Raw genomic sequence first — 24,252 nt, forward strand, 5'->3', positions numbered from 1 at the left:
GGCAAAGGGTGTGGCTAGTCTGGAACACAAATCTTCACTACTGGAGCTGGAATGTTGTCAGGGCCCATAACCTTTGATGTATCCAGTGCCTTCAGCTGTATCTTGATATCGCATGGAGTGAACTGAATTAGCTGAGGACCTCTGGAGGAAGCTGAGATGGATCATTCACTCAGTACTTCTGGCTGAAGAATGTTGAAAACACTTTAACCTTGTCTTTTGCACTTGGATGCTGGACTCCGCAATCATTGCAGGTGGGAATATTCCTGGAACTCCTCCTCCCGTTAGTTTTTTAAATTTCCACCACCATTCACAACTGGATGTGACTGCCACTGTTGATATTTAGTGTTCCACAAAGACTGTAGCTGGGATGTTGGCAGATTTCAGGAGAAACCCAACTCTTGTTCAAGGATTCAATACAACAACTACTTATATTTACATAGCATCTTTAATGTGGTAAAACATCTCAAGGTGCTTCACAGGAGCCAGTGTCAAACAGAATTTAGCATGGAACCACATAAGGAGACACTAGCATTGATGACCAAAAGCTTGGTCAAAGATGTAAGTTTTAAGGAATGTCTTAAAGATAAAGAGAAATTTAGGGAGATAATTCCAGAGCTTAGGACTGAGGCAGCTGAAGTCACGGCCATCAATGGTGGAGTGATTAAAATTGGAAATGCGCAAGAGGCCAGAATTGGAGGACTGCAGAGATCTCAGAGGGTTGTTGGGTTGGAGGAGGTTACAGAGATAGGAAAGAGTGAAACCATAAAGGGATTTGAAAACAAGTCTGAAGTTATTGGAGCTAGGAACATAGGAGCAGGAGTAGGCCATTCAGCCCGTTGAACCTGCTCTGCCAATCAACTAGATCATGGCTGATCATCTACCTCAATGCCGGTTTCCTGCACTATCCCCATATTCCTTGATCTCATTAGTATCCAGATATCTATCGATTTCTGTCTTGAACTTGCTCAGTAATTGAGCTTCCACAGCCCTCTGGGGTAGAGAATTCCAAAGATTCACCACCTTCTGAGTGAAGAAATTCCTCTTTGTCTCCATCTTAAAATGGCCTAACCCTTATTCTGAGACTATGTCCCCTGGTTCTAGACTCACCAGCCAGGAGAAACATCCCATCTACACCCACCCTGTCACGCCCTGTAAGAATTTTCTAAGTTTCAGTGAGATCACCTTACATTCTTCGAAACTGTAGAGAATACTGGTTTAGTTTCCTCAATCTGTCCCCATAAGACAATCCCACCATCCCAGGGATTAGTCTGGCGAACCTCCGATGCACTCCCTCTATGGGAGATATATCCTTCTTTAGATGAGGAGACCAAAACTATACACAATACTGCAGGTGCACGGTCTCACCAAGGCTCTATGCAATTGCAGCAAGACGTCTTTATTCCTGTACTCAAAACCACTTGAGATGAAGGCCAACGTGCCATTTGTCTTTCTAATTGCTTGCTGCACCTACATGTTAGCTTTTAGTGACTCATGAACAAGAACACCCAGGTCTGTTTGGACATCAACACTTCCCAACCTCTCTCCATTTAAGAAATACTCTGTCTTTTGGTTTTTTCTACCAAAGTGGATAACTTCACACTGCTTCACATTATATTCCATCTGCCATGTCCTTGCCCACACATTTAGCCTGTTCAAGTCCCCTAGAAGCCTACTTTCATCCTCCTCACAACTTACATTCCCACTTAGTTTTGTGTCATCAGCAAACTTGGAAATATTACATTTAGTCCCCACATCCAAATCATTTATATAGATTATAAACAGCTGTGGCCCCAGCATTGATCCTTGCGATATCCCACTAGTACCAGCCTGCCATCCTGAGAATAACTTGAAGCCTGCGATTGCTGGACTGGATTTCTACCACTGATCCCTGACTATCCAAGTCTCCTTTGTCCACGAAGCAGCTCTGGAACTTCACCACAGCCTCTTCTTGAGTTCTGTAGTTTTGGCATTTTTTTTCAGGTCAGCCCTCTTCAAAATCTTCTTCTGGGGGTTTGTTCACGAACTCACCGCAGATCACCATGATGTATGTTTTGTTGATATGCTGCCACCTTAAAATACTTAGTTAAGTTTAGAGAGATTCCTTAGTCTTGGGTAGTTTATAACATTAACTGTTATTACATTATAACTATGGACAGCTTCACACCAGTCTGTGTGACTCTTTTGAAGCCATGCCGTATCTCTGTTCAAGTCTCTCACACATGATCGCTTACATCAGCATGGTAGGAGGTATTCTTTACACTTTCTGAACATTAACCCTTCAGATCCTAATACTACAGAGACGAGGAGGAATTTCTTCTCTGAGGGTTGTGAATCTTGGGAATTCTCTACCCCATAGAGCTGTGGAGGCTGTCATTAAATTTATTCAACGTTGTGATAGACATATTTTAGAAGCATCAGGGAGTGAAGGGTTGTGAGGAACAGGCAAGAGGTGGAGTTGAGGCCAGGATCAGATCAGCTATGATATCACTGAATGGCAGAGCAGGCTTGAGGGGCTGAAGGCCAACTCCTGCTCCTATTTCTTATGTTCTCATGGCCTTGGACTTTTGCCATCTACCATTTCCTATGTTCCTTGCTTCGCAGGCTATCGTTCTCTCCTTTGGGCATCCTGCCAGAAAATCTTGAGGAAGATGAGTCAGGAGGACAGGATTCTGCTCTCCGCTCACACTTTACCTATGCCTGTTGTAGGTGCAAACACTCTGCTGACAGAACAAAGAACAGTATAGCACAGGAATAGGCCATTCGGCCCTCCAAGCCTGCGCCGATCTTGGTGCCTGTCTAAACTAAAACCTTCTGCACTTCCGGGGTCCGTATCCCTCTATTCCCTTCCTATTCATGTATTTGTCAAGATGCCTCTGAAACATCGCTATTGTACCTGCTTCCACCACCTCCCCCGGCAGCAAGTTCCAGGCACTCACCACCTTCTGTGTAAAGAACTTGTCTCGCGCATCCCCTCTAAACTTTGCCCCTCGCACCTTAAACCTATGTCCCCTAGTAACTGACTCTTTCACCCTGGGAAAAAGCTTCTGACTATCCACTCTGTCCATGCCACTCATACTTTGTAAACCTCTATCATGTTGCCCCTCCATCTCTGTCGTTCCAGTGAAAACAATCCGAGTTTATCCAACCTCTCCTCATAGCTAATACCCTCCAGACCAGGCAACGTCCTGGTAAACCTCTTCTGTACCCTCTGCAAAGCCTCCACATCCTTCTGGTAGTGTGGCAACCAGAATTGCACGCAATATTCTAAGTGTGACCTCACTAAGGTTCTGTACAGCTGCAGCATGACTTGCCAATTTTTATACTCTATGCCCCGACTGATGAAGGCAAGCATGCTGTATGCCTTCTTGACTACCTTATCCACCTGCGTTGCCACTTTCAGTGACCTGTGGACCTGTACGCCCAGATCTCTCTGCCTGTCAATACTCCTAAGGGTTCTGCCATTTACTGTATACTTCCCACCTGTATGAGATCTTCCAAAATGCATTACCTCATATTTGTCCGGATTAAACTCCATCTGCCATTTCCCCGCCCAAGTCTCCAACCGATCTATAGCCTGCTGTTTCCTCTGACAATTCTCATTACTATCCGCAACTCCACCAACCTTTGTCGTCCGCAAACTTACTAATCAGAACAGCTACATTTTCCTCCAAGTCATTTATATATACTACAAACAGCAAAGGTCCCAGCATTGATCCCTGCGGAACACCACAAGTCACAGCCCTCCATTCCGAAAAGCACCCTTCCACTGCTACCCTCTGTCTTAGATTAGATTAGATTAGAGATACAGCACTGAAACAGGCCCTTCGGCCCACCGAGTCTGTGCCGAACATCAACCACCCATTTATCCTAATCCTACACTAATCCCATATTCCTACCAAACATCCCCACCTGTCCCTATATTTCCCTACCACCTACCTATACTAGTGACAATTTATAATGGCCAATTTACCTATCAACCTGCAAGTCTTTTGGCTTGTGGGAGGAAACCGGAGCACCCGGAGAAAACCCACGCAGACACAGGGAGAACTTGCAAACTCCACACAGGCAGTACCTGGAATCGAACCCGGGTCCCTGGAGCTGTGAGGCTGCGGTGCTAACCACTGCGCCACTGTGCCGCCCGAGTCAGTATCCATCTTGCCAGCTCACCTCTGATCCCGTGTGACTTCACCTTTTGTACCAGTCTACCATGAGGGACCTTGTCAAAGGCTTTACTGAAGTCCATATAGACAACATCCACTGCCCTTCCTTCATCAATCATCTTCGTCACTTCCTCAAAAAACTCAATCAAGTTAGTGAGACATGATCTCCCCTTCACAAAACCATGCTGCCTCTCGCTAATAAGTTCATTTGTTTCCAAATGGGAGTAAATCCTGTCCCGAAGAATCCTCTCCAATAAATTCCCTACCACTGACATAAGGCTCACCGGCCTATAATTTCCTGGATTATCCTTATTACCCTCCTTAAACAAGGAAACAACATTGGCTATTCGCCAGTCCTCTGGGACCTCATCTGTAGCCAATGAGGATACAAAGATTTCTGTCAAGGCCCCAGCAATTTCCTCCCTTGCCTCCCTCAGTATTCTGGGGTAGATCCCATCAGGCCCTGGGGACTTATCTACCTTAATGCTTTGCAAGACACCCAACACCACCTCCTTTTTGATAAAGACATGACCCAGACTATCTACACTCCCTTCCCTAGACTCATCATCCGCCAAGTCCTTCTCTTTGGTGAATACTGATGCAAAGTACTCATTTAGTACCTCGCCCATTTCCTCTGGCTCCACGCATAGATTTCCTCCTCTGTCCTTGAGTGGGCCAACCCTTTCCCTGGCTATCCTCTTGCTCTTTATATACGTATAAAAAGCCTTGGGATTCTCCTTAATCCTGTTTGCCAAAGACTTTTCATGACTCCTTGCTTAAGTTCCTTCCTACTTTCTTTATATTCCTCAAGGGCTTCATCTGTTCCCGGCCTTCCAGCCCTTACGAATGCTTCCTTTTTCTTTTTGACGAGGCTCACAATATCCCTCGTCATCCAAGGTTCCCGAAACTTGCCAAACTTATCTTTCTTCCTCACAGGAACATGCCGCTCCTGGATTCTAATCAACTGACGTTTGAAGGACTCCCACATGTCAGATGTTGATTTACCCTCAAACAGCCACCCCCAATCTAAATTCTTCAGTTCCTGCCTAATATTGTTATAATTAGCCTTCCCCCAATTTAGCATGTTCACCCGAGGACTACTCTTATCCTTATCCACAAGTACCTTAAAACTTGCGGAATTATGGTCACTATTCCAGAAATGCTCCCCTACTGAGACTTCGACCACCTGGCCGGGCTCATTCCCCAATACCAGGCCCCTTCCCTGGTTGGACTATCTACATATTGTTTCAAGAAGCCCTCCTGGATGCTCCTTACAAATTCTGCCCCATCCAAGCTCCTAGCACTAAGTGAGTCCCAGTCAATATAGGGAAAGTTAAAATCACCCACCACTACAACCCTGTTGCTTTTACATCTTTCCAAAATCTGTTTACAGATCTGCTCTACCTTCCGCTGGCTGTTGGGAGGCCTGTAGTAAACCCCCAACATCGTGACTGCAGCCTTCCTATTCCTGAGCTCTACCCATATTGCCTCGCTGCATGACCCCTCCGAGGTGTCCTCCCGCAGTACAGCTGTGATATTCTCCTTAACCAGTAATGCAACTCCCCCACCCCTTTTACAACCCCCTCTGTCCCGCCTGAAGCTTCTAAATCCCGGAACCTTTAGCTGCCAATCCTGTCCTTCCCTCAACCAAGTCTCTGTAATAGCAACAACATCATAGTTCCAAGTATTAATCCAAGCTCTACGTTCATCTGCCTTACCTGTTATACTCCTTGCATTGAAACAAATGCACTTCAGACCACCAGTCCCGCTGTGCTCAGCAACATCTCCCTGCCTGCTCTTCCTCTTAGTCTTACTGGCCTTATTTACTAGTTCCCCCTCAGTTATTTCACCTGCTGACCTACTGCTCTGGTTCCCACCCCCCCGCCACACTAGTTTAAACCTTCCCAAATGACGCTAGCAAACCTCGCAGCCAGGATATTTGTGCCCCTCCAGTTTAGATGCAACCCGTCCTTCTTGTACAGGTCCCACCTGTCCCAGAAGAGATCCCAATGATCCAGATATCTGAAACTGTCCCTCCTATACCAGCTGTTCAGCCACGTGTTTAGCTGCACTATCTTCCTATTTCTAGCCTCACTGGCACGTAGCACAGGGAGTAATCATGAGATTACAACCTTAGAGGTCCTGTCTTTTAACTTTCTACCTAACTCTCTGAACTCCCCCTGCAGGACTTTGTCACTCTTCCTGCCTATGTCGTTAGTACCAATGTGTACAACCTCTGGTTGTTCACCCTTCCCCTTCAGAATGCCCCCTGTCCGTTCAGAGACATCCTTGACCCTGGCACCAGGGAGGCAACATACCATCCTGGAGTCTCTTTCACAGCCACAGAAGCGCCTATCTGTGCCCCTGACTATAGAGTCCCCTATAACTATTGCTCTTCTGCGCTTTGTCCCTCCCTGCTGAACAGCAGTGCCAGCCGTGGTGCCACTGCTCTGGCTGCTGCTGTTGTTTTCCCCTGATAGGCCATCGCCCCCAACAGTATCCAAAACGGTATACTTGTTAGAGAGGGAGATAGCCACAGGAGATTCCTGCACTGACTGCCTGCCCTTTCTAGCAGTCACCCATCTATCTGCCTGAACCTTGGGTGTAACCACGTCTCTAAAACTTCTGTCTATGACGCTTTGTGCCACCTACATGCTCCTAAGTGCATCCAATTGCTGCTCCAACCGATCCATGCAGTCTGTGAGGAGCTGCAATCTGCACTTCCTGCAGATGTAGTCGTCCAGAACTCTGGAAACGTCACAGGTAAAGCACTTTACCCCTCTAACTGACATTACTAGCACTAATTAATAAATTAATTTAAAATAATTACTTAAATACTTATTAAATCCTTACTAAATTAAGTTACAGTTAACTATATGGTCCCTAGTGCTAGATTTCTACTATAAATTTTGAATGCTAAATACAGTAATCTTCTCCCTCCGGTTTAGTTACTCCTCTACTTATTAATTAATTAATTAGGGTTTTAATCAATGTTTTATTTTCAAATTCAGTGCAGATTCCCTACCAGCCAATCAGATCACAGCTTTCCGGTGACATCACTTTTTCAGGGTTTTTTTCCACTCGAGGTAAGTTACTGGTCCGGAACTATGCCCTCCGAGTCTTCTCCCTGGATGTAGGCCGCGAATCCCCCGAGGTAAGGTTTTTATACTTTCCGGTCCGGAACTCCGCCCTCCAAGTCTTCTCCCTGGATGTAGGCCGCGAATCCCCTGGGGCAATGTACAGGGGGCATAGGTCTTATATTGGGAAGAGTTGTGTCCAGGGCACAAAGCATGGGAAATTAACCCCATATTTTTGCTGCAACCTTTGGTTGAAAGTAATTTGCTTCAAAACAAGGATGAGGCAGTGTTAATGTACAGTGAGAGGCATTGTCTCTGATACGATGCAGTGTTTTCAGCACAATTCCCGTTATGGCCACCTTGCAATAAATGCTGGCCTTGCCATTGATGCCCACATCTCATGAATGAAAAAAATGCATATGCCAGGGGGTGGAGAGCTGGTGTTTTAGTGTTGGGCATTTTGGGCTTTGGGGTGAGTAGACAAAGATGTATAAATTGGAGTGCCCTCCCTTTTATGCTGTGAACAAGGATAGAAGTAACAGATGAATTGAATCCACATTAACAGTTTTGTTTCTCTAAGTCCTTTCCATGTATCCTTCACTATGTCTAACATAAATGCAAGCTCTTTCTTTTCTATAGCACTTCTCATTTCAAGCTATCCCAATGCACCTCACAGCTAATGAAGTACTTTTGGAATGTTGTTAATGTTGTAATGCAACCAATTTGTGCACAGCAATCTCCCACAAACAGCAAAGTAATAATGGTAAGGGGATAAATATTGACCAAGACACTAGGGAGAACTCTAATACAAAGGCAATATATTGTGGCAATCTGAAATATAAGTGGAAAATACTGAAATACTCAGCAGGTCTGGCAGCTTCTGTAGATAGGGAACGGTTAACTTTTCAGGTTGATGACCTTTCATCAAAACGTTCATCAAATTCATCTGGTCGCAGCAATATGCCACTTGACAAGCTGGAGGTGACCAAATGGGAGAGCTGGGGGCAACCAAGTGGGCTGGTCAAAGGCCATTGACCTGAAACGTTAACTCTGTTTCTCTCTCCAGCGATGCTGACAGACCTGCTGAGTATTTCCAGTATTTTCCACTTTTATTTCAGATTTCCACTATTTCTGTTTTTATACCAGGGAGAACTCCCCTGCCATTCTTTGAATATTGCCATGAATCTATGAGGTCCACCTGAGAAAGCAGACGGAGTCTCGGTTTAATTGTTTCATCTGAAAGACGGCACCACCTTACAGTGCAGCACTCCTTCAGTACTGCACTGAAGTGTCAGCGTTGATTTTGTGCTCAGCCAGAAATAGAATGATGTCCCATGGAAGAAAAAAATTGAAAGCGATGCAGTGGTTTTTGTCGAGGTTCATCCCAAGCAGCCTTGTAACACAGGCGTCTGTGCTCTACGGGCTGTTCCCAGGGACGCACACCGAGACAAACATCAACTGCTGCTGGAGGACCGTCAATTCGGTGAAAGACGCCCTTTGGTCTAACCGAAACTTGCTGGTCTTCCAGTGCAAAGAGTTGTCCACGACCAAATGTTGCAGACTGGCACATTCCAAGGTCCAGGACTACGTGCTGAGGGACGCACTAAAGCTTGGGGCAGCCGCAGCAAAGGCTCAATGGGGAAAGACCACAGTGTAAGGTCCCCCCACCAAGCTGAACTGAGGGACTGGACCCATGGGAACCCCCTCGAACTGTATCGGGAAAATGTAAAAATGTATATGGCATGACAAATGTGAAATGGAAGGGTTGTGAGGCAACTCATGATTGTATTGAAGGAAACTGATTTCCCTTGCAATGTTTGTATTTTTTGGTGCTGTTTGAAACTGTTTGGAAATGTATTTTTCACAGATTTTTATGAATAAAGTATATTTTGGAAATAAAATAAAAAATTGAAACTGTCACAAAGGCAGACAGAACTTTTATTTTATGAATATAAAACATGCTAATTTCATTCATTTCAAACAAATTCGACATGAGGTGTTACAAAGGTATTATTGGAAGTCCAGATTCTGGCACCTACTTAAAAGTCATGAGAAAACATATTTAGCAAAGCATTTTTACCATTTGCAAACAAAAATGCCATGTGGTGCATCTTGACATCCATCAACTTGTACTGGAGTATCATGTAATTGGAATAAAAATGATTCAGAGGTCTCTTCTCTTTCCTCTCAAACAATAGTTTGCCAGACACTCTTGCATGGATTGCTGCTAGTGATCCATGTAACACAAATCGTACAAAAAATGTGTACAAGTCAGCTTCAATCACAGGAAGAACACATTTAACAGTATTGAATCATCTGAGTGTCCACGCTGTCTTTGATACACCAACAAATAACCTATTTTGCTGCAGTTTGTTTGCTAAGTACAGCGTACCCATCATATGACATCAGTTGAAGTGCTGGTTAGTTTTAAACAACTATGTCGTGCTGCTGCTCAATAAGAGTTTTGATGAGAGTAAAAAATCGTCAGCAGACGTGGTCTCTTCAGGCTACTAGCAAAGATTGGATGTCCACCAAAGCTACTAAGTATCATCACCTCATTCCATGACAATATGAAAGGCACAATTCATCATAGCGGTGCCTCATCAGACCCCTTTCCTGTCCTGAGTGGCGTGAAACAGGCTGTGTTCTCGCACCCACACTGTTTGGGATCATCTTCTCACTGCTGCTCTCACATGCATTCAAGTCTTAAGAAGGAATTTTCCTCCACACAAGAGCAGATGGCAGGTTGTTCAACCTTGCCCGTCTAAGAGTGAAGACCAAAGTACAGAAGATCCTCATCAGGGAACTCCTCTTTGCTGACAATGCTGCATTAACATCCCTCACAGAAGAGTGTCTGCAGAGACTCAGACAGGATTGCAGCTGCCTGCAATGAATTTGGCCTAACCATCAGCCTCAAGAAAACGAACATCATGGGACAGGATGTCAGAAATTCTCCATCCATCAATATCGGCGACCACGCTCTGGAAGTGGTTCAAGGGTTCACCTACCTAGGCTCAGCTATCACCAGTAACCTGTCTCTCGATATAGAAATCAGCAAGTGCATGGGAAAGGCGTCCGCTGCTATGTCTAGACTGGCCAAGAGGGTGTGGGAAAATGGTGCACTGACAGGGAACACAAAAGTCCGAGTGTATCAAGCCTGTGTCCTCAGTACCTTGCTTTAACGCAGCGAGGCCTGGACAATGTATGTCAGCCAAGAGCGTCGTCTCAACTCATTCCATCTTCGCTGCCTCCGGAGAATCCTTGGCATCAGGCGGCAGGACCGTATCTCCAACGCGAAAGTCCTCAAGGCGGCCAACATCCCCAGCGTATACACCCTACTGAGCCAGCGGCACTTGAGATGGCTTGGCCACGTGAGCCGCATGGAAGATGGCAGGATCCCCAAGGACACATTGCACAGCAAGCTCGTCACTGGTATCAGACCCACCGGCCGTCCATGTCTCCTCTTTAAAGGCAGGGCTAAAGAATAGCAAGTCGAAGAGACTTGGCAGTTGGCAGGAAAAAAGACAAGCGCAAGGAGAGAGCCAACTGTGTAACAGCCCCGTCAACCAATTTTATCTGCAGCACCTGTGGAAGAGTCTGTCACTCTAGAATTGGCCTTTATAGCCACTCCAGGCGCTGCTTCACAAACCACTGACCACCTCCAGGCACTTACCCATTGTCTCTCGAGACAAGGATTGCAAAGAAAAAATGAGAAACTGTTTCCACTGAAAGGAGGGTCAGTAACTAGATTTAAGGTAATTGGCAAAAGAACTAGAGGGGAGATGACTTTTTTTTTAATGCAGTGAGTTATGATGATCTGAAATGCCCTGCATGAAAGGAAGCAGATTCAGTAGTAACTTTCAAAAGGGGAACTGGATAAATGCTTGAAGGGTAAAAAATCTGGGGAAAAGGCAGGGTAATGGAATTAATTGGACAGCTCTTTCAAAGAACTGGCACAGGTACAATGGCTGAATGGCCTCTACGTTGTATGATTCTCACGTGGGGTTTCTGTTCATTGCTTGGGTAAGGATGACTCTCTGTCAGCTCTGAAAGCCACATTTATATTTGATCAGTTCAGAGATCTGTAATTGGGATCCAGATTCCGAGAAGAGACAAAATACTGTCGCTCTTCTTCATGAGGACAGAAAAGTCAGATTGATGGAGACAATGCCTGATTCAATTTAGAGCTGAAACAATGCTGATACTGCTGCAGAACAGCTGTTAATATTATAGAGAAGAAAAAAGACTAGGCACGTAGCATTGATGTTAGAGCAGAAGTAAAAAACAATGTCAATGAAAACTTGTTCTGTGCCTTCGAGACAATGCAGCTTCTGAAATGGAGGGAAACTGGCTGGATCAGATCATTCTGGCTTGAGAGAGAAGGAGACTTTGAGACAAGCCAGCTCCTGCTTGTTGCTGGTCAGGACTCCCATAGCCTTGTAGTTCCCACTGGATATCCAAGTTGGGAGCTCGACAGGGGTGAGGTAGAAGTGAGTGTTTGGCAGAGAGTACTCACCCTAAATAACAAGAAAGAGAGCAGTGTTACGAGGCAGGCATTTAAACAGGAAATGTTAATCCTTGTAATTGAAGCCACAAGTTTCTACTTGCAGTGATTAACTGTCTTCTGCTTGTACTGGCTTTTTTAAAATTACAATTTTTTTCTTCTCTTTTTGCCAACCTCCTCCTCTTCCCACCCGAAAGCATCGACTCCTTGCTGAGGTACGGTTCCATATGCTTAGCCACCCAAATGCCCAGTTTTCATGTAAAATGCTAGACGGCAAATATTGGTCGACTATGTGACCGTGGGGAACGTCATAGCTGAGCCCCAATTCTGTCGTCCTCGGATATTCTTACACTCACACACTCACAGGGAGGTTCAAGGATAACAATCAGGTTTGGAGGCCCCTGCTGATTTTTCCTCATCCAGGGAACTGAGGTGAACTGTGATAGCCCTACTCCAGCCCTGGCTAAAATAAGCTAACTCAACACAAACTAATCACCGACCTTCCTGGTCTGTATGTCTCAGCCACTCTCAGATTTGACCAGTCTATGTCCTCTTAAACTCTTCCTCACAGTTCACAATACTTCCAAGTTTTATGTCAACTGCAAATTTTGAAATTGATCCCTGCACACCCAAGTCTAGGTAATTAATATATATCAAGAAAAGCAGTGTCCTAGTACCGACCTGTGGGTAACCCCACTATATACCTTCCTTCAGTCTGAAAACCAACTGTTCGCCATACTCTGTGTTTCCTGTCATTCAGCCAACTTCGTATCCATGCTGCAGCTGTCTCCACAATTTTCCACCCTTCCCTCAGTATCTTCAGATACATCTCATCCAATCCTGGTGACTGATCAACTTGAAGTACAACCAGCCTTTCTAATACCTCCTCTTTATCAATTTTCAGCCCATCCAGTGTCTCAACTATCTTGTCTTTCACTATGACTTTGGCAGCGCTTTCTTCCTTGGTAAAGACCTGTGTAAAGTACTTAATTAGTACCTCAGCCATGCCCTCTGCCTCCATGCCTAAATCCCCTTTTTGGTCCCTAATCAGCCCCACCCCTCCTTTTACTATTTATATGCAACTTTTGGATTCCCTTTTATGTTAATTGTTTGTCTCTTCTCATAGTCTCTCTTTGTTTCTCTGGATTGGGAAACGTTACTTAAAGGGATGACGGTGGATAGGCAATGGCAAACATTCAAAGAGCACATGGATGAACTGCAACAATTGTTTATTACTGTCTGGCACAAAAGTAAAACGGGAAAGGTAGCCAAACCATGGCTTACAAGGAATATTAGAGATAGCATTAGATCCAAGGAAGAGGCGTGCAAATTTGCCAGAGAAAACAACAGACCTGAGGATTGGGAGCAGTTTAGAATTCAGCAAAGGAGGACCAAGGGATTGATTAAGAAGGGGAAAATAGAGTACGAGAGTAAGCTAGCGGGGAACATAAAAACGGACTGTAAAAGTTTCTATAGGTATGTGAAGAGAAAAAGATTGGTGAAGACAAGTGTAGGTCCCTTACAGTCAGAAACAGGGGAATTTATTATGGGGAACAAAGAAATGACTGACTAAATGCATACTTTGGTTCTGTCTTCACAAAGGAGGACACAAATATCATACCAGAAATGTTGGGGAACACAGGGTTTACTGAGAGGAAGGAACTGAAGGAAATCAGTATTAGTAGAGAAATGGTGTTGGGGAAATTGATGGGATTGAAGTCTGATAAATCCCCAGAGCCTGATAATCTACACCCCAGAGTACTTAAGGAAGTGGCCCTAGAAATAGTGGATGCATTGGTGGTCATCTTCCAAGATTCTATAGACTCTGGAACAGTTCTTACAGATTGGAGGGTAGCTAATGTAACCCCACTATTTAAAAAGGGAGGTAGAGAGAAAACAGGGAATTATAGACCAGTCAGCCTGACGTCAGTAGTGGGGAAAATTCTAGAGTCCGTTATCAAAATTTTACAGCAGAGCACTTGGAGAACAGTGGTAGAATCGGACCGAGTCCGCATGGATTTATGAAAGGGAAATCATGCTTGACAAATCTACTAGACTTCTTTGAGGATGTAACTAGTAGAGTTGATGAGGGACAGCCAGTGGATGTGGTTTATTTGGACTTTCAGAAGGCTTTCGACAAAGTCCTACATAAGAGATGAGCGTGTAAAATTAAAGCGCATGGGATTGGGGGTAGTGTATTGCGATGGATAGGAAATTGGTTGGCAGACAGGAAACAAAGAGTAGGAATAAACGGGTCTTTTTCCGAATGGCAGGCAGTGACTAGTGGGGTACTGCTGGGATCGGTGCTAGGACCCCAGCTATTCACAATATATATTAATGATTTAGATGAGGGAACTAAATGTAATATCTCCAAATTTGCAGATGACGCAAAACTAGGTGGGAGGGTGAGTTGTAAGGAGGATGCAGAGAGGCTTCAGGGTGATTTGGACGAGTTGAGTGAGTAGGCAAATGCAGTGTAATGTGGATAAATGTGAGGTTGTCCACTTTGGTAGCAAAGACAGGAAGGCAGATTATTATCTGAACGGCTTAAAAACTGAGAGAGAGGAATATGCAACGTGACCTAGGTGTTCTTGTAAAGTCGCTGAAGGTAAGCATGCAGGTGCAACAGGCGGTAAAAAAGGCAAATGTTATGTTGGCCTTCATAGCAAGAGGATTTGAGTACAGGAGCAGTGATGTCCTGCTGCAATTATACAGGGCATTGGTGAGGCCACACCTGGAATATTGTGTGCAGTTTTGGTCTCCTTATCTGAGGAAGAATGTTCTTGCTATAGAGGGAGTGCAGCGAACGTTTACCAGACTGATTCCTGGGATGGCGGGAATGACGTATGAAGAGAGATTGAGTCGGTTAGGATTATATTCACTGGAGTTCAGGAGAGTGAGAGGGGATCTCATAGAAACCTATAAAATTCTAACAGGACTTGCAGGGTAGATGCAGGAAGGATGCCCCCGATGGTGGGGGAGTCCAGAACCAGAGGTCATAGTCTAAGGATACGGGGTAAACCTTTCAGGACTGAGATGAGAAATTTCTTCACCCAGAGAGTGGTGAGCCTGTGGAATTCGCTACCACAGAAAGCAGCTGAGGCCGAAACATTGTATGTTTTCAAGATATAGCTCTTGGGGCAAAAATGATAAAAGGATATGGGGGGAAAGCGGGAACAGGTTACTGAGTTGGATGATCAGCCATGATCATAATGAATAGCGAAGCAGGTTCGAAGGGCCGAATGGCCTACTCCTGCTCCTATTTTCTATGTTTCTATTACTTTTTTCACTTCCCCTCTGAACTTTCTACATTCAGCTTGGTTCTCACTTGTATTATCAACTTGACATCTCTCATACTTGGCCTTTTCCTGCTTTATTTTATTCTCTATCATTTTTGTCATCCAGAGAGCTCTGACTTTGTTTGTCCTATCTCCTCCCCTCAACTATAACTGAAGCATCTCCCCTTTAAAGGCAGTCCCTTGTTCTGTTCTAGTTTTGACTGCCAATCTTTGATTCCAATTTACCTGGGCCAGATTCATTCTCAGCCCACTGAAATTGGCCCTCCCCAATTAATTATTTTTACTCTGGATTGCTGCTTGTTCTTTTCCATAGCCAACATAAACCTTATAACACTATGATCAGTGCTTTGCATTTTGTCACCTTTCCTATCGTAATTAGCTGATTCCAAGTGAGATGATGGTGATTTTTTTTAAACACAGCTTAACTCATCCAATTGTGTATTTGCAAAGAGATTAGCACTCTATCATACATTTCACCCCATTAACAGCATCCTCCGAGAGAGCGAGAGATCTCTGAGAGAATCTTGATTATGTATTTCACTCTCCATGTCAGTTTTAGACCTACAGTAAGTGAAAAGTAAGTGTTTCAGGCAAAGGGGCAGCACCATACCCTTGGGTTCAGGTCTGTCTTGTTGCATTTGTGACTTAAGCTTTTGTCAACTTTTCAGTTTTTGTATAAAAATGAAGCAGGTTAGAGCCCATGAGTATCAGGACAGTGATGGAGCCTAGAAAGGAGAAATGGGAGCTGGGTCTTTCTTGTAGTACAGGGCATCAGACAAAATCCTGGATGCTGTAACACTGAATTAAAAGAGGTTTTTCGTATATGAAATGCAATGGAAATTGGATTTTTAATAAGGATAATATGTGAGGTAGAGTAGAACCTTAATTTGTCAATAATCCAGGCTGGAACTCATTCACTGGAGTGAAAATTCAGTAGTTTGAATTCTGGTGGGACCCATCTATATCTGTCTCTGGTCTAGCGAAACTCGCAGAGAGTTCAAGAATTCTGGTGAAGCTGACTCAATCGTGACATACAAGAGAGAATTAGCTGAACAAACGCAGAAAATCATGAACGTGTGTGGGGAAAGAGTAGCAAGTTGGATTGGAGATACAGAGCAAGCAGAGACATAATGGGCATGTCTGAATCTGTAGTTGCTCTGGTTGCCATTTGTAGTGACGTTTTGGGGCGGCGCAGTGGTTAGCACCGCAGCCTCACAGCTCCAGGGACCCGGGTTCAATTCTGGGTACTGCCTGTGCGGAGTTTGCAAGTTCTCCCTGTGACCGCGTGGGTTTTCACCGGGTGCTCCGGTTTCCTCCCACTGCCAAAGACTTGCAGGTGATAGGTAAATTGGCCATTGTAAATTGCCCCTAGTGTAGGTAGGTGGTAGGGAATATGGGATTACTGTAGGGTTAGTATAAATGGGTGGTTCTTGGTCGGCACAGACTCGGTGGGCCGAAGGGCCTGTTTCAGTGCTGTATCTCTAAATAAATAAAAAAAAAAATAAGTGCGTTTGTGAAGATTTCTTGATTTGATCCTATTAGTGAAACGTTATATATTTAATAAAAGTGACCAGATTTAGGATACTGCTACAAAGTGACCGTAGCAATTCTTAACCTGCTCATTATTGAGGGCTTCTACCCCCCAGTACACATGTTTCCTCAGTGTTTCCACTGCAATCAATAGAAATGAAAAATCAGGCTCCTGACGAAACACTGGGAGATAAGATTTTCAATTTGTTGCTCAAGCTTAAAACTGTCTGTTGTAGAAACAGCCTGATTTTTCATTTCTATTGATTGCAGTGGAAATTTAATACCGTGTGGTTTCTATAATGAGTGGCTGATCCACAACGGCAGCTTGACACCTAGACAGCTAGTTGAAAATCTAGTCTTGACATTTGACGCCAATCAACACAGATTTGTTTGGCTAGCTTTGGAACTCTGGGAGTAATTCTGCAGAACATACCCTCAAGAGATGAAGCAGTTGAGGCATCAGCCATCCTAAGGTAGATGTTATGTAGTGCATTGAAGCATATGGGCTGAATGACCTTTTCTTGATGTGTAGGCAAGGCGGATATGGGTGAACTTGGGGAGTAAGCTGGATCTGATTCCTTTTGTGTCCTTCACTGCATACACCAGCTCTTCTCCATAGAGGTGGCTCGTGACCACCAACCTCAGCACCGAGCTCCTGATTGAGTCATAACCATTATCAGGACAGGAGGCCATTTGGTCCATCAAGTCCATGCCGGCTCTCCATGGAGCTATCCTGTTAGTCCTACTCCCTTGCTTGATCCCCGCAGCCCTGCAAGTCTATTTCTCTCAAGTGGCCATTCAACTTCCTCTTGAAGTCATTGTCTCCGCTACCACCACTCTTGTGGGAGCGAGTTCTAATTTGTTACCACCCATTGCGTAATAAAAGTGTTTCCTGATTTTCCCTCTGCATCTTTTGCCCAATCTGTGTCCCCAGTCCTCATACCATTAGTTAATGGGAGTTAATGTTCCTTGTATAACTTATCTAAGCCTGTCATAATCTTGCACATTTCTATTAAATCTCCCCTCAATCAAGGAGAACAGACCCAGCTTTTCCAACCTAATCTTGTAACTAAAATCCTCCATCGCTGGAACCATTCTGGTAAATCTCCTCTGCACCCTGTCAAGGACCCTTACATCTTTCCTGACGTTTGGTGACCAGAACTGGACGCAGTACTCTAATTGGGTCCTAACCAGAGCTTTATAAAGGTTCAGCATAACCTCTCTGCTTTTGTACTCAATGCCAAGCCCAAGATCCCATATGCTTTACTAACTACTTTCTCAATATGTCCTGCCACCTGGAAAGCATAAACAGGATTGGGCAAAGACAGCATGAGTTTACGAAAGGGAAATCATGCTTAACAAATCTACTGGAGTTTTTTGAGGATGTAACTAGTAGAATAGATAAGGGAGAACCAGTGGATGTGGTATATTTGGATTTTCAGAAGGCTTTTGATAAGGTCCCACATAAGAGGTTCGTGTTCAAAATTAAAGCACATGGGATTGGGAGTAACATACTGGCATGGATTGAGAATTGGTTGACAGACAGGAAACAGAGAGTAGGAATAAACAGGTCTTTTTCTGGGTGGCAGGCAATGACTAGTGGGGTACTGCAGGGATCAGTGCTTGGGCCCCAACTATTCACAATATATATTAATGACTTGGGTGAGGGAACTAAATGTAACATTTCCAAGTTTGCAGATGACACTAAGCTGGGAGGGAATGTGAGCTGTGAGGAGGATGCAAAGAGGCTCCAATGTGGTTTGGATAAGTTGGGCGAGTGGGTAAATGCACGGCAGATGCAGTTTAACATGGATAAATATGAGGTTATCCACTTTGGTTGTAAAAACAGAAAGGCAGATTATTATCTGAATGGTGATAGATTGGGAAAGGGGGAGGTGCAACAGGGGATCTGGGTGTCCTTGAACACCAGTCGCTGAAAGCAAGCATTCAGGTTTAGCAAGCAGTTAGGAAGGCAAATGGTATGTTAGCCTTCATTGCAAGAGGATTTGAGCATAGGAGCAAGGATGTCTTACTGCAGTTATACACGGCCTTGGTGAGACCACATCTGGAGTATTGTGTGCAGTTTTGGTCTCCTTATCTGAGGAAGGATGTTCTTGCCATGGAGGGAGTGTAAAGAAGATTTGCTCAGCTGATTCCTGGGATGGCAGGATTGACGTACGAGGAGCGATTGGATCGACTAGGCCTATATTCACTAGAGTTTAGAAAAATGAGAGGGGATCTCTTAGAAACCTATAAAATTCTAACAGGACTAGACAGGCTAGATGCAGGGAGGATGTTCCCGATGGCTGGGGAGTCCAGAACCAGGGGTCACAGTCTCAGGATACAGGGTATGCCATTGAGAACCGAGATGAGGAGAAATTTCTTCACTCAAGAGTGGTGAACCTGTGGAATTCTCTACCGCAGAAGGTAGTGGAGGCCAAGTCATTAAATATATTCAAGAAGGAGATAGATATATTAATGCCAAAGGGATCAAGGGATATGGGGAGAAAGCAGGAACAGGGTATCGAATTAGACGATCAGCCTTAATGTTTTTTGAATGGCGGAGCAGGCCTGAAGGGCTGAATGGCCTACTCCTGCTCCTATTTTCTATGTAAGATCTATGTACATGTATGAGGAGCGAATGGGTGCATGTGGGTCAATCCTCTGTTCCTGCACACTCTTTAGAACTGTGCCATTAAGTATATGTTGCCTCTCCCTATTCTTTCTGCCAAATGCATCACCTCACACACTTGTCTGTACTAAATTCCATCTGCTACCTCTCCGCCCATTCTGCTAGCCAGTCTATGTCTTGTTGCAAGTGGTTCGTATCATCCTCACTGTTTGCTGCACCCCCAAGTTTGATGCCATCGTGAAATTTTGAGATTCCACTCTGTATTCCAAGATCCAAGTCATTTATATATAGCAAAAAAAACAGTGGTCCCAGCACTGACCCTTGGGGAACACCACAGTCTACCATCCTCTGGTCTGAAAAACAACTATTCACTGCGACTCGCTGTTTTCTGTCCAATTGGACACTGAACTTCCTATTCCATGAGCCTCAATTTTGTTAACCAGCCTTTTATGTGTGGCCTTATCAAACACTTTAACATCTATATAAACAACATCCACTGCGTTCCCTTCATCAACCTTCTTTGTTACTGCATCAAAAAACTCAATTAGATTAGTCAAGCATGATCTGCCTTTTACCAATCTATGCTGGCTATCCTTAATTAACTCGAACCTCTCTAATTGCCCGTTGATATTTTCCTTGATTATTGTTTCTAAAACCTTTCCCACCACTGATGTTAAACTAACTGGTCTCCAGTTGCTAGGTCTGTCCTAACGCTCTTTCTTGAATAAGGGTGTCACATTTGCCACTCTCCAATCCTCTGGCATCTCCTCCGTATCCAGGGAAGATTGGAAAATTATGGCAAGCCCTTCCGTTATCTCATTTCCTTTAGCAACCTGGGATGCAAGCCATCCAGACCAGGTGACTTATCTACCCAAAGCATTGCCAGCTTTTTTAATACCTTCCCCCCACTCAATTTTTATCCTATCCATTGCATCTATTCTCTCCACTTCCACAAGTATTTTGTCAGATTCCATTTCCTTAGTGAATACTGAAACAAAGTACTCATTAAGTATAAAAGCAAAATACTGCGGATGCTGGAAATCTGAAACAAAAACAAGAAATGCTGGAATCACTCAGCAGGTCTGGCAGCATCTGTGGAAAGAGAAGCAGAGTTAACGTTTCGGGTCAGTGACCCTTCTTCGGAACTGTTCCGAAGAAGGGTCACTGACCCGAAACGTTAACTCTGCTTCTCTTTCCACAGATGCTGCCAGACCTGCTGAGTGATTCCAGCATTTCTTGTTTTTGTTACTCATTAAGTATATTAGCTTTGGTCTGCACCTCTAAGCATATATTACCATCTTTGTCCTAATAGGCCCCACTTCACCTCTTACGACTCACTTACTATTCGCTATTTTGATCTCGGATGCACTGCTGTGAGGAGCTGCACACCTGGTCGCCCTCGTTGGGGGGGGGCGGGGGGGGGGGGTGCGGGGCAGGGGGAGGATGATGGGAGAGAAAATCACCACAGTCTGGGTCTTGTCACGATTATTGTGGTCGCTTTCAGAGCAGCACTGTGGATGCTCGGAAGCAGGCCAGGCTACTGGTGCATCTTCCTCAGCTGATGCAGAGACTGCCCCCACCCGCCAAAAAGGAGACAATGTGAAAAGACCTTGAAAAAGAAGTTGTTTCACCTACAAAATAAAAAACAGTCAGCTCCTGCACAGTACACACTGTACAAAAGTGAAAGATACTCCCATCTAGTACTGCACTGCTTGTGTTGTTGCAGTGTCCGCTCCTGTACATATACCATACATACTGAGTAAACAGGAAAGGTATGCTCCCTTCTAGTACAGGACAGCTCATATGTACCTGTGCCAGCTCCTGCACATGTACAGTGCACTTGGTAAAAGGGAGCAATTCACTCCTATCCAATACTATATAGCTTATGTGTGTCTCAGTGCCAGCTGCTGGACATGTACAGTGCACACTTGGGAAACTCAATTCCCACCTGACACTGCACCGCCTGTGTTTGAGGGCAGAATTCAGGCGATGGATGAAATCGGGAATTCGTTTCTCGAATCCTTCAGATTACATAGCAACAGCAGCCGTATAACGGATCGCAGCTCCTGTACACATACAGCTGATCCTGGGACTTATAGTGTGTTGTTACTTTGCATGTGGTAGACTGAAGACTGTCTTACCGCTTTGAAAGGACAGTGACATGGGAGTCCATACGTATACAACGGTTCCGGACAGTTTTGTCCTGGTGGGATCACCTCATCCAGCAGCGCACAGACATTGTCATAAACACAACTTCCAATTTCCTCTACACATGGAATTTTCACCCAAATTCCAGCAACTTCCTTATGCAGTGTTATGTTAACCTGTTGAAAATAACAACTTGCATTTATATAGTGCCTTTTACATAGTAAAACATCTCGAGGCTTCACAGGAAAGTTATCGAACAAGATTTGACACTAAGCCACATAAGGAGATATTCGGATAAATGACCAAAGGTTTTATCAAAGAGGTAGGTTTTAAGGAGCATCTTAAAAGGAGGAAAGAGAGGAGGAGAGGTTTAGAGAAGGAATTCAAGAGTTAAAGATCTGGTGGCTGAAGGCATGGCTGCTAATGCTGGAGCAATGAAAATCAGGGAGAACAAGAGGCCAGAACTGGGTGAGCACAGATATCTCAGAGGGGTGCAGGGTAGGACGATGTTACAGACTTCGGGGGTCATGGTTGGAAGGGGGTAGGGTGTAAAGCCATGGAGGGATTTGAAAACAAAGATGACAATTTTAAAACCGAAGTGTTGCCGAATTGGGAGCCAGTGTATTTCAGTGAGCACAGGGGTGGTAGGCGAAAAGGACTTGGTGCGAGTTAGGATACGGGTAGCAGAGGTTTGGATGAGCTCAGGTTTATGGAAGATGTAAGGTGGGAGGCTAGTCAGGAGAACACTGGAATCGTCAAATCGATAGATAACCATGGATGAGGGTTTCAGCTGAGATAGGGGAAGGGCGTAGGACTGATTCTGCCGCTGGCAGGTGTAGGACCGATTCTTACCGTTAAAGGTGCTGCAAGAGTAACAGCGGAGGAACCTAAAGCGCTGGCTTGAAGATCCCCAGGAATACTGATTGGATCTGGTTGGATTGAAAGAGTCTTGAGGACTGCGGGGTCCTTCTCACTTCCACAATTAGTCCAGGAGAAGGTGGCATAACTCGAAATCTGAAAAACAGGAAACAGTGAGAGAGGGCCACTTTTGAACACGATCACCGCACAGAATGACAAAGGGCAGGTTTGGTCAATCTCTCATCTGAACTACTATTTCCATTTCTTTTGCACTTCTATGAACCTCAGCGCAGACCTGAGAGTGCAGCAATTCCTCAGCGCTGCCCCGCCGACACTGCAGCACTCCCTCGGTACTATGTGACTGTCACAGACCAGGGTGGAATTGGTATCAGTTGGTGGGCAGCATGAAGTCCCGTTCACCCATCACCCCGTGCTCGCTGACCTCTGCTGGCTCCTGGTCCGGCAATGCCTCAATTTTAAAATTCTCATCCTTGCTTTTAACTCACTCCATGGCCTCACCCATCCCTATCACTGTAATCTCCTCCAGCCCCACAAGCCTCCAAGATATCTGAGCTCCTCTAATTATGACCTCTCGGGCAGTCTCTATTTTAATTGCTCCATTATTAGTGGCTGTGCCTTCAGCTGCCTAGGCCCTAAGCTCTGGAATTCTTTCTCTAAACCTCCCCGCCTCTCTACCTTTTTCCTTTAAAATGCTCCTTAAAACCTACCTCTTGGACCAAACGTTTGGTCATCTGTCCTAATATCTCCTCATGTAGCCTGGTGTCAAATTTTGTCTAATAATGCTCCTGTGAAGTGCCTTGGGATTTATTACGTTAAAGGTGTTATACAAATATAAGGTGTTGTTGTCCTGAAACAGCAAACTGTACTGACTGCCTGACCACAGAAACATAAAAGGACCTACTAGCTGCGGGTTCTTGCTGTTTGGCTTCCGGATGTGGAATGTCCTTCCCTTGTCCACTTGAGATGTAGAGCCACATCCCAAACAAATGATGAATGCAAAAATGATCTTCATCGCACTGATCCCTGTATTAAAGATCTGTGGGGGAAAAATACAGACAGTAAATGAGGTAATCTGGCACTAAACTCCAAAGAAATGTCAGACTACACAAATATCCCTGTAAATGTAGCAAATCTCAGGAAATATCTGCAGACAGCGTACTGTGTGAGTGGGTGTTTGCAAACACCGAAAGCAGAATAAAACATGTAGACTGTCTGCCCAGCAAAGTCATGAGACTGTCGCAGATAACCACAAACAAGGATTCCAGAGAGAGCTGCAGGATGCACTGCTGCATAAAGTATTTATACAGATACACTCCTTCGCCCTCTGTGGGCAGGAGGATTGTTCTTCTAAAGTGCACAAAATTAGACCTGAGTATTGAGTCCAGTCTGGGCACTGTACTTTGGCAAGGATCATTGAATAATACAATGCAGGAGGCCATTTGGCTCTTTCAAAGAGCATAGCAATTTAGGAGTGAGTAGCCAGGGTACAACATAAGCCGAGCATGTGGGAGCAACGATCTCTCTCCATTATGGGTAAGAACCTGGTCATCAGGTGCGAGGTGCTCACATTATTGCTGTACATGGCGCAGGTCTGGCCCATACCCCACTCCTGCGCTGTGGCAGTCACCCAAGCCATTTTCCGCTTCATCTGAGGATCCAAAATGGGCCGGGTCCGGAGGGACATGATGTTCAAACCTTTGGATAAGGGCGGGAAAAATGCACCCAACATCACCCTCATCCTGATGACTACCTTCGTGTGCGGCTGCATCAAGCTGTGTGTAGACCTCCAGTAAGAAAACTCCAAGTGTCACTACGTGCTGAGGTTCTATCTGTCCCCGGTGTTGCGAAGGACGGGCCTGGTCACATTGCCGCGGAATGCTCCATTCAGTTGGACTGTGCCGTACCACCTATCCTTCGTGGAAAAGTTTCTGCGGAAAAACACCTTTGACCACCGATCCATCAGGCAGTGGTCTGCACGGAATGTCCTCAAGGCCCTACGGGAAAAGGAGATGGTGGATCCTGT

The 24,252-nt window shown here is 44.9% G+C and overlaps 2 protein-coding genes across 4 annotated transcripts in view; one reads left to right on the top strand and one right to left on the bottom strand.

Moving 5' to 3' along the window:
• The window catches only part of LOC137347791 (B box and SPRY domain-containing protein-like), a 96,333-nt gene that overhangs the window by 2,330 nt on the left and 69,751 nt on the right, over positions 1 to 24,252 (top strand). Inside the window, exon 2 of one of the 2 annotated variants that reach the window (XM_068012761.1) lies at positions 7,172 to 7,246. The exons of the other annotated variant lie outside the window; for it this stretch is intronic. Within the exon in view, the coding sequence (XP_067868862.1) occupies positions 7,172 to 7,246 (75 nt within the window). The remainder of the gene's footprint in view (positions 1 to 7,171; positions 7,247 to 24,252) is intronic. 2 annotated transcript variants of the gene reach the window in all.
• Positions 9,158 to 23,497, bottom strand: LOC137347792 (ganglioside GM2 activator-like). 2 transcript variants are annotated; one of them, XM_068012764.1, is made up of 5 exons: positions 23,389 to 23,497; positions 23,131 to 23,265; positions 22,203 to 22,364; positions 21,344 to 21,526; positions 9,158 to 11,754 (listed from the first exon to the last, which is right to left on the bottom strand). In XM_068012764.1, the coding sequence occupies exons 2-5, from the start codon at positions 23,239 to 23,241 to the stop codon at positions 11,599 to 11,601; spliced, it is 612 nt and encodes a 203-aa protein (XP_067868865.1). In that variant the 5' UTR covers positions 23,242 to 23,265; positions 23,389 to 23,497; the 3' UTR covers positions 9,158 to 11,598. The 2 variants fall into 2 exon arrangements, with proteins under 2 accessions (XP_067868865.1, XP_067868866.1); XM_068012765.1 differs by having other exon boundaries at positions 23,131 to 23,486.

Source organism: Heterodontus francisci, chromosome 32, assembly GCF_036365525.1.
Source record: "Heterodontus francisci isolate sHetFra1 chromosome 32, sHetFra1.hap1, whole genome shotgun sequence".
NCBI lineage: Eukaryota > Metazoa > Chordata > Chondrichthyes > Heterodontiformes > Heterodontidae > Heterodontus > Heterodontus francisci.

Excerpts from the sequence above, each read along its gene's own strand:
- LOC137347792 (XM_068012764.1), bottom strand. The coding sequence starts at position 23,241 with ATGAAGATCATTTTTGCATTCATCATTTGTTTGGGATGTGGCTCTACA. Across the intron at positions 22,365-23,130 it reads ACAGCAAGAACCCGCAGCTA|ATTTCGAGTTATGCCACCTT; the intron begins GTAGGTCCTTTT and ends CCTGTTTTTCAG. Across the intron at positions 21,527-22,202 it reads CTCTTGCAGCACCTTTAACG|GTTAACATAACACTGCATAA; the intron begins GTAAGAATCGGT and ends TATTTTCAACAG.